General features: G+C 37.1%; 1 protein-coding gene across 1 annotated transcript in view; it reads left to right on the top strand.

Annotated features, from left to right (window-relative positions):
* Nucleotides 1-4060: 4060 nt before the first annotated feature.
* The window catches only part of SHCBP1L (SHC binding and spindle associated 1 like), a 40563-nt gene continuing 34723 nt past the window's right edge, over nucleotides 4061-9900 (top strand). The window contains exons 1-2 of the mRNA XM_024732612.1: nucleotides 4061-4504; nucleotides 6048-6197. Coding sequence (XP_024588380.1) covers nucleotides 4097-4504; nucleotides 6048-6197 — 558 coding nt within the window. The 5' untranslated portion in view covers nucleotides 4061-4096. The remainder of the gene's footprint in view (nucleotides 4505-6047; nucleotides 6198-9900) is intronic.

A 9900-nucleotide genomic window follows, 5' to 3' on the forward strand; every position in this document is an offset into this window, starting at 1 on the left:
CCCACCTCCTAGAGTAATGAAAAGAAAAACAAAAATAAACAAATGGGATGTAATGAAACTTAAAAGTTTTTGCACAGCAAGGAAAACTATAAACACAATGAAAAGACAACCCTCAGAATGGGAGAAAATATTTGCAAACAAATCAACTGACAAAGGATTAATCTCCAAAATATATAAACAGCTCATGCACCTCAACATTAAAAAGACAAAAAACCCAATCAAAACATGGGCAGAAGACCTAAATAGACATTTCTCCAAAGAAGACATACGGATGGCCAAGAGGCACATGAAAAGCTGCTCAACATCACTAATTATTAGAGAAGTGAAAATCAAAACTACAATGAGGTATCACCTCACACCAGTTAGAATGGGCATCATCAGAAAATCTACGAACTACAAATGCTGGAGCAGGTGTGGAGAAAAGGGAAACTTCTTGCACTGTTGGTGGGAATGTAAATTGATACAGCTACTATGGAGAACAGTATAGAGGTTGCTTAAAAAACTAAAAATAGAATTACCATATGACCCAGCAATCCCACTACTGGGCATATACCTTGCAAAAACCATAATTCAAAAAGACGCATGCATCCCAGTGTTCACTGCAGCACTATTTACAATAGCCAGGTCATGGAAGCAACCTAAATGCCCATCGACAGATGAATGGATAAAGAAGATGTGTTACATATATACAATGCACTATTACTCAGCCATGAAATTGGGTCATTTGTAGAGATGCGGGTGGACCTAGAGAATGTCATAGACAGTGAACTAAGTCAGAAAGAGAAAAACAAATATCGTATATTCATGCATATATGTGGAATCTAGAAAAATGGTATGGATGAACTGGTTTGCAAGGCAGAAATAGAGACACAGATGTAGAGAACAAAGGTATGGACACCAAGGGGGGAAAAGGTGGTGGTGGGATGAATTGGGAGATTGGGATTGACATATATACACTAATATGTATAAAACAGATAACTAAAAAGAACCTGCTGTACAAAAAAATTAAATTAAAAAAAAGACTTCATATGTTAATTTCAGTATCTGGTTCATCTCTAGGTATACTCCTATTAACTGTTTTTTTAAATTAATTAATTAATTTTTATTTTTTTATTTTTGGCTGCGTTGGGTCTTCATTGCTGCGCGTGGGCTTTCTCTAGTTGCAGCGAGCGGGGGCTACTCTTCATTGTGGTGCGTCTGCTTCTCATTGTGGTGGCTTCTCTTGTTGCAGAGCATGGGCTCTAGCCACACTGGCTTCAGTAGTTGTGGCACGTGTGCTCAGTAGTTGTGGCTCACAGGCTCTAGAGCACAGGCTCAGTAGTTGCAGCACACAGGCTTAGTTGCTCCACGGCATGTGGGATCTTCCCAGACCAGGGCTCGAACGCGTGTCCCCTGCATTGGCTGGTGGATTCTTAACCAGTGCGCCACCAGGGAAGTCCCTAACTGTTTTTTCTATGATGTGTGTGTGTGTGTGTGTGTGTGTGTGTGTGTACTTTAATCATATTCTATCTCTTTGCCTAAGAATTTATTTTATAGGAGATCTTTTGGGTGATTAAAAAAAAAAAAGATACAACATAACTCAGCCAGGGGAGTATTGGGTCTGCTAAGGGAAGACAAGGACACTGAAGGAGTGGCCCATATGTAATGGAAGGAGGTGGGAAAGTTTATATGGGAATGGATACTGAGGGTGCTGGATCAGAGAGTGGAATATAAAGTAGGATAAGGGACAGTTTATCAGTATGGTTAGAATTCAACTCCTTACAGACATCATATATGTGACCCTTTGTGATATGGCTTTTGTGTGTTTTCCAACCTGAGGTTTTATTCAATTTGTCCCCTCTATTCCAGCAATACCAACCTACTTAGGCCAAGTTATTTTACCCCTCTGTAAAACCATTAACAACTCTCTCTTCCTAGAATGTTCACCCTACTCCATCCCCCATTCTAACCCTGCCGTAGGCACCTATAGTCTACTTCTATTTCGTAACAGCCCATCTGAGAATCTTATCGCTAAGTGAAGTAGAAATTAATGCATCCTTTTTTGGAAACAATTTTGCAATACTGAGAGCCTTAAATTGGTTCAGGAATCCCACTTTTCCCTGGGGGTGGTGTGAGGGGATCTGAAATTTTCAAAAATTTATGCACAAAGATATTAAAAATGGCATATTTATTATTATAAAAATTAATATAACCCAAATATCTGAAAGTATAGGTTTAACGAAATTACATCCATACAAAAAATTGTATGTAGCTATTGAAAATGATGTGTTTAAATAATTTGTAATGATAAGAAAATGCTTATGATACACTAAATAAAAAACAAAATGAAGTTAATAGGACCAAAACTTTGTAATAATATGATAGGAAACAATACTGAAAGAAAATATTACCAAATTTAGCAGCTGTTATTGCCAGGCATTGCAATAAGAAGAAAAAGTTATTTAAATTTTCTTCTTTCTTATGCTTTTCTGTACTGCAAAATTGGCTCAGGGAACAGATACTGCTTTCATAATCAAGATTCAGGTTAAGTATCCCTTCTGGAAAGAAAAGTCCCTTTTTCTCACAATGTGGAAAAAAATATATATATATATATACATATATTTGTATATACATATATATGTGTATACTTATATATGTATATATATTTTTATCATGGTCCTTACCAAATACAATCATCTATTCACCTATCTGCACCCTTCACTACGATTATGAGGATAAGAATTTTGTCTTTTATTTCTATGACTTGGCATTTATGCATTGCCTGGCACGTAGCAGGTTCCTAACAAATATTTGTTGTCTTTCTCTTTTTTTGGTGGGAGGTCGTTGTTTTCGAACTTCTGACTAAGACAAGTGGTCTCTATTATTCTGAACCTAAGAATAAAAAACCCAAATTTTATTAAAAACAAACTTTTTCAAAAGATGCTTGTGTAACTGATTTTACTTTTGGTGAGTAAAATCTACAGCGTGGGATCATTTTTTTAAAAAATCCAGGATTTCTGACAAAAGAAATAAACTTAGAGTTAAACATGATGAATGTTGTAATTATTCCCTGAACTATAGTTACACAATATTAATACTAATATTTACCTTAAAATAGATTCCAAATTTAACACAGTATCCTTCCAGATCAGGGGTAAGGCAGGCAGGTGTTTTCCCAATTGTGTTCCTCTCCTTGGGTGCTGTCAGCCCCTATGCAGTATTTCACAGCTAGACTGTAAACAAAAGTTATTCCAGTTGGCTCAACGTACATTCAATAGTAAAATCACAGAAACGAATGGTCTCTGTTCTCCAAAGTATTATCTTGAGCAGACTTTTATTATGAAAGTATTATAGTTTGCATACATTACTCCCAGCTGGAAATTTGCGTCCAGTTTAACAGTTACATAATATAATCTTTCACGTGAGAATTTTGAGCAACACAATAGGGGCATGAAAATAGACTAACCTATCCTTCTTGGCAGAAAATGTCTTGCTTAAAATGTAAAAGAAATTTTATTTTGGGAACCCTGTGAATATGTTGGAGGAAACCTACGTCGTTGGATTTGACACTGGAGTTAACTCTAGTAATAACCAGAAAGTTGTAGTTATCATCACCACCCAGTATAAAAATAAATTTTCCTCCAGGTTGTGTTTGTGCAGACACGCGTGTGTAGAGGGTTAGGTACCACCTACATTCGTTAGGTCATGAGGACCTGGAGGGTGACGCACAATCACCCTGAAAACGTGTGAGGAGGACCCCATGAAAACCCTCTATGGGGAGAGAATTCTGTCTCTGGATGGTTCTGAGGTGAGCAGGGTGAGGTTAGAGCCAGCGCCCGCGGAGTGGGCATCATCTAGTGGCGCCCCTCCCCCGCCCGCCAACAGCTGGCCCAGAACCTTCCTTCCCCCAGGCCCCGTCGCGCCCCACAGTATCCCTACCTACCTCCAAGCCCCAGAACCACCCGCGACACCCGGACCCGCGCCCACCACCCCATCCCCCAACTCCCTCCAGGCGGGATCCCCTCGAGCCGCCGCGCTCGTTGCTCGCCCATTGGCCCGCGCGATCCGGGCCGTGAAGCGACTAACGGTTGCCGCTGGCCCGCAGGGGGCTGAGGAGATGGCGTCGGGACCCAGAGCCACGGTTCCTGAAGACTCGGTCCGAACCGTCAGCCCCGGGCGGCGAGGCGAGAAGGCCGTCTCCGAGCTCACCGGGGACTCGGTGGAGGCGGGGACCCTGAAGAGCGCCGCGTCTGCCGTGCGGTGGGTGGTGGCCTCCCCTCGCCCCGTGAAGCGGAAAGACGTCCAGGAGGCGGCCCAGCGGCGGCTCCAGCTCCTGCCGGGCTCTCAGGCTGAGGGCCGGGGACAGGGGCCCGAGGAGGAGGAAGAGGAGACCCTTCTGTCGGTGCCGGAGGAGGATGACGAGAAGGCGCAGCCACTGCCCCCAGTCTGCGTGGCCCCTATGAGGGGGATGTGGCGGGAGGAGAAGGTGGCGCTGTATTGCGACGAGGTGCTGCAGGGCTGCAAGGTGAGGAGAAGGAGAAGAAAACGGACGGGAATCCAGCACCGAGGGACTCGGGTCTTCCTCCTATGCTGATGGGGGTACAGAGGGCACAAAGAAACCCTGCATTTCAAAAAGTAAATTTACTCCACACTTCCAGGGCTTCCACCTTGTTGGAGGTTCCCAGGCCCTGTTAAAGGAGTTCCAATTCGATTTTCCTTCAAACAGATCACATAGTGTTTTCTGGTTTTCTGAGAGGTTATCAGTGCCCAGGTATGCATCTTAGTGTTTTCGTTAACAATCTGTGCCCAAGCATAAGGATAAGGTTACTTAGCCTTGACTTTTACACTACAAGAACTCAAAACGTTTACACTTTAAGAGTGGTTCCCAGCCATCAGTCTAGGATGTGGAATGAGGTTTTGTAAAGAAGATACATACTTGGTAATACTGAATAGAGCAAATATTGTTTTTTCTAACCTGTTTTTTCTTTTTTTAAGTTATAGCAGAAGAATTTGTGTACAAGGATTTCATTGCACCGATGTTTATAAAATTTTAAAACTAGAAACTAAATTTCCAACTATGGGGGCTGTAAAGAACTCGTGGTGGCTTCATGTAATGGAAAATCATGCAGCTGTAAAAATTATGTTTTCAGAAACTATAGATATGCTTATGCTATAATGTTAAGGAAAAAAAATCAGAAGACAAAGCATATGCTTCATATGTATGGATGAATATATGCATAGAAAAAAGACTGGAAGGAAATGCACCAAAATATCAACAATGGTTATTCTGGCTGTCAGGATTAGGGGTGGTTTTTGTTTTCCTTATATTATCTGTATTTTGCAGATTTTCTGTAGGTTAACCATATTTTATAATCAGAAGAAAAATTTAAAAAATACTGTTACCATAAAACTAGAATGGTATTTAATGACCAACTTATATTTGATATTCAAGGTTGGAGAAGGCTAGACCTCTTAAAGGCAATTGAAAAACATTTATATAAATCACAGTGTCATTAATCAGTCAGTGTCTAATGACTGAGTTTCATAATAGTTTATATTATCTGTCATCCTGAGGTCGCTGAATTGAAATGTAGAAAATCAAATGGGCAGATATTTATTGAATGCTTAATATGCTCATTTGTTTTATAGAGTGGATTTCTATTTTAAATTTTTATGTACTGAATAAATTTTAAATAAAGTCAGTAAATCTTTAAAGTTCAGAAAAAATCATTACTGTTTTTTAACATGATAATAACTATGTTTTTATATGTATAATTACAGTATACTTTTTGCTCAGTGGATTAATAAAACCAATTACTTAAAACATAATAAGTAGATGTCTCATCTCTGAATTACTCTATTGAGTGAATAGATCTCTTTCAAATTTATTTTAATTTTTTTAATGTTTCTATTTTCCATTAAATATAGATTCAGTTAAAAATCTATCATTTCCCAGGTTCTTCATTATTTAAGGGTATATTGGTTTCATATTTAAATAGAAATCAGTAAAAAAATATATAAATCTATAATCTCATATATTTATATGTATCTATTTTTTCTTTTGCTAGGCAGAAGATGCTGATGATGCTATGTGTAGATACCTGTCAGAAAAATTAAAGTTGAAAGGCAAATGGCTTGGAGTCTGGAAAACTAATCCTGAGTTATTCTTTGTGAAATATGAAGAAGCTTCTATTTCTTTTGTTGGTATACTGGTTGAGGTAAATAATTTTCACCTGATCCTTGTTCTTTGAGTGAAATTATCAGTTCTTTTTAAGACCAAAATGTAACCTTATTAATTTGAAGCTTTGATACTTAAACAAAGGTTGACAAAAGTTTACTTCTATTTTAAGTTTCTAAGCAAATTAATAGTGTAAAAAGAAGGTAAGGAGGGATATTAGCACCCATTTACCTATAAACAGTTGTCATTAAATCAAATCTAGTAGTATTACATAATATTTATTAGCCTAGTTTCAATTGCTCAAATAACATAAAAATAACTAAAGTGCATTTCTTAAAATTTAGTAACTTAGGCTTTAATTAACTTGGGCCTTTTTTCCCCATCATTTCTCTTTAATCTTCATTTATCTGAATTATGAGGTTTAGTTACATTAGGAAAGAAAAAAATAGATCAGAAAACTATTGGTAAAATTTGAAATATTTTCCTATGAAAAGTGCCCTTTTAGTATAATACATCCACTTCCAAACCTTCAGCTGATACAATTTTGCTTTTATAGGTTTATATGTTAAATATTGTAGCATATTTGACATGATAAATTCAATTCACTTAAAGGTGAATTATCCTTGTATAGAAATCAATATTTACAATCACAAATGGTACCCCTGTTTCAGATAGATATTTCAAATTTGTGGTTTCGGTGACAAGAAAAAATTGTGTTTGAAACTCATTACATTGCACACTGCCTGAAAACAATTCAATTCTGTGTTATATGGAAAAGTAAATTAGTGGTATTTTTACAGTAAAGGATGGCATATTTTCAGTCATAGATGCTACAAAAGAATATGAAAGTCTTGGGATTAATTTTCCAATAATACTCTATTTTTAGTGGTTCTTTGAGGTTTGACCAACTTCAGATTTTGAGTAGATTTTGCCAAGAACTTTCATAACTTCTTTGGACTTTTTTCACATGGATAAAATAAGAGGAGGTGGACTCTATAGTATCTGAAAAAAATTTTTTAACAGTATAAGTTTGGGTTTTTTCAGTCAAGTTTTATGAGGAAGTCCCACATATACAACATATTAAAGTGGAACATTCCTGATTGAAATGAGGGATGGTAACATAGCAATTGCTTGGCTTCTCTCTCAACATCACATGATAGCCCCTACATTCCATAAAACTTTTCAAGATCCCTAAAGTTACATGGAAACTCATTGGATTAGGTTATCCAAAAATTCTATCAAGTTCTAAGATTTTACATGCAATATATTTGCTCTCTTCCTTATTCCAAAAATAACAGACAAGATTACACATAATTAGATTGCTTTAAAATCCTCTATGAAATGCTAACGTCCTTTAAACATTAGAAAGGTGGGAAGAAAAGCGAGAACAGAAGAAAAGCAGAATAACATATTGGCAGATTCTAATTTGCATTACAAGGCATTGAGACTAGCTCTTGGGACCTCTTAAGATTGTGCTGCCCGATTCATTTGGTGGTTTTGTCTGCCTCTACTTCTTTAGTCTTACTTGGATCGAAATATCAACAGTGCTGTATAATGCTCCTTGTTCTGAAGTTACAATAATTTATTCCTATGGACCTCAATCTCTGGCTTTAGCTTTAGATGCTATATTAGTTTTTCTATTGCTGCTGCAACAAATTACCACAAATTTGGTGGCTTAATATAAATTTGTTATTTTACAATTCTATAGGAAAGGAATCTGACATGGGACTAATTGGGCTAAAATCAAGGAGTAGACAGGGCTTATTCCTTTCTGGAAGCTCTAGGGGAAAATCTGTTTCCCTGTCTTTTCCAGCCTTTATAAGGTACCTGCATTCCATGACTTGTCGCCCCCTTTATCCATTTTCAAAGTCCTTCTCACACTATCTCTCTGATTCCCTACAGTCTAGAAAGGTGCTTCCATTTTAAAAGACTCATGATTAGAATGGGCCCAACTGGGTAATCCAAGAGAACTTCCCCATCTCAATTCCTTAACCATAATTACATCTGTAAAGTCCCTGTTGCCTTGTAAAGTAATATATTCACAGGTTCTAAGTATTAGGGGACCATTTGAGGGCCATTATTCTGCCTAATACAGATCCATACAACAAAGAAAAAAGACTTGGAAATATAATATTTGATTGGAAGGAAATCTAGCATATCCTTCTTTGTTACAAAGTGGGCCAAATATTAAGGAAACTTTTTTATAACCTCTGTAGAAAGCAATTTGGTAAAATATATTAAGAACTTTAAAATAGTTTATTTGTTGTAAGTCAGTTATTTCTCAATAAAGCTGGAAGAAATAAAAATAGTAATAAATAAATAGACCCCACTGCACAGAAAAATAAATAAAAATTTAAAATGTTCATTTTATTTCTAGAAATTCATTCTATAGAAATCATAAATGTAGAAAAAGATTTATGTATTTAAGGTAATCAAGTCATATTTATAAAATAAAAAATTGGGAAGACCATAAAAGTTTAATAATACGATATGGGTCAAATAAATGATAATTTATTCATAAGATAGAATATCATGTAGTTATAAAACTTATGATAACAAAAAATCTCTTAATGACTTGGAACATGCTCATTGTGTACATAAAGTAAAACAGAAGACACAAAACTAAATATACAGTATGATCCAACGAAGTACATAGGAATAAAACTGGAAGATAAAGAGCAAAAGGTTAACAGTGATTATCTCTGATGACAGAATTTTGGTTGATTTTTAAAAATTTTGTAAAAAAAGCATGTCTAGTCACCATCAGTAAGCTTTCTTGGACAACATGCTTTAAAATTTTGTTTATATCCCTTGATGAAGGCTTAGAGAATCTTTAATTTGCAGATATTTAAGGGAATTCTCAGTGGATTCTGGAAATTGGTTATTTACCTGATTCTGCTATATCATAGTTGTACAGAGAAAATAGTAACTTTGGGCTGTGCTCAACATTCACAGCTTGCATCACGGCTATTTCCACACACTCCCAACTCCAGTAATAGGCTCCTTGGTTTTAAAGCCTGTTTTAAAACTTGGTGATCTCTAGACCTGCTGGACAGGTTTTGGGATCTCCCTCCATCATCATCCTAGAAATTTCTTTCATCATTCTCTTGTGTAAATAACCTATTTCCTCAAATTCCTTTTTTCTTAGTTTATTCTCTCATTTTGGCCAAGGATCTTATCCTAATAGCTTCACGGGTAAGGGCACAAAGTAGATAAAATTTTTGTGATATTGTGTGCTTGAAAATATCTTTACAGATCTTCAAGTTTATTTGACAGATTAACTGGATACACAAATTCTAGGTTTGATTTCATGCCCAGAATTTGTAAAATTCTATTCCATTGTCTTCAAACTTCCAGTGTTGCTGGTTGAGAATCCAGTGTCACTGATTCTTTGATGATATATATATCTATAGATATAGATATAGATATAAAATATATGTATATATTTTTGTGGCTGTGTTGAGCCTTCGTTGCTGCCCATGGGCTTTCTCTAGTTGCAGCGAGCAGGGGCTACTCTTCATTATGGTGCGCAGGCTTCTCATTGCAGTGGCTTCTCTTGTTGCGGAGCAACAGGCTCTAGGCTTGTGGGCTTCAGTAGTTGCGGCTCGCGGGCTTAGGTGCTCTGTAGCACGTGGGATCTTCCTGGACCAGCACTCGAACCCGTGTCCCCTGCATTGGCAGGCGGACTCTTAACCACTGTGCCACTAGGGAAGTCCAGATGATATATTGTTTCCTGTCTGACA

Source organism: Neophocaena asiaeorientalis, unplaced genomic scaffold (assembly GCF_003031525.2).
Source record: "Neophocaena asiaeorientalis asiaeorientalis breed wild unplaced genomic scaffold, Neophocaena_asiaeorientalis_V1.1 scaffold119, whole genome shotgun sequence".
Classification (NCBI taxonomy): domain Eukaryota; kingdom Metazoa; phylum Chordata; class Mammalia; order Artiodactyla; family Phocoenidae; genus Neophocaena; species Neophocaena asiaeorientalis.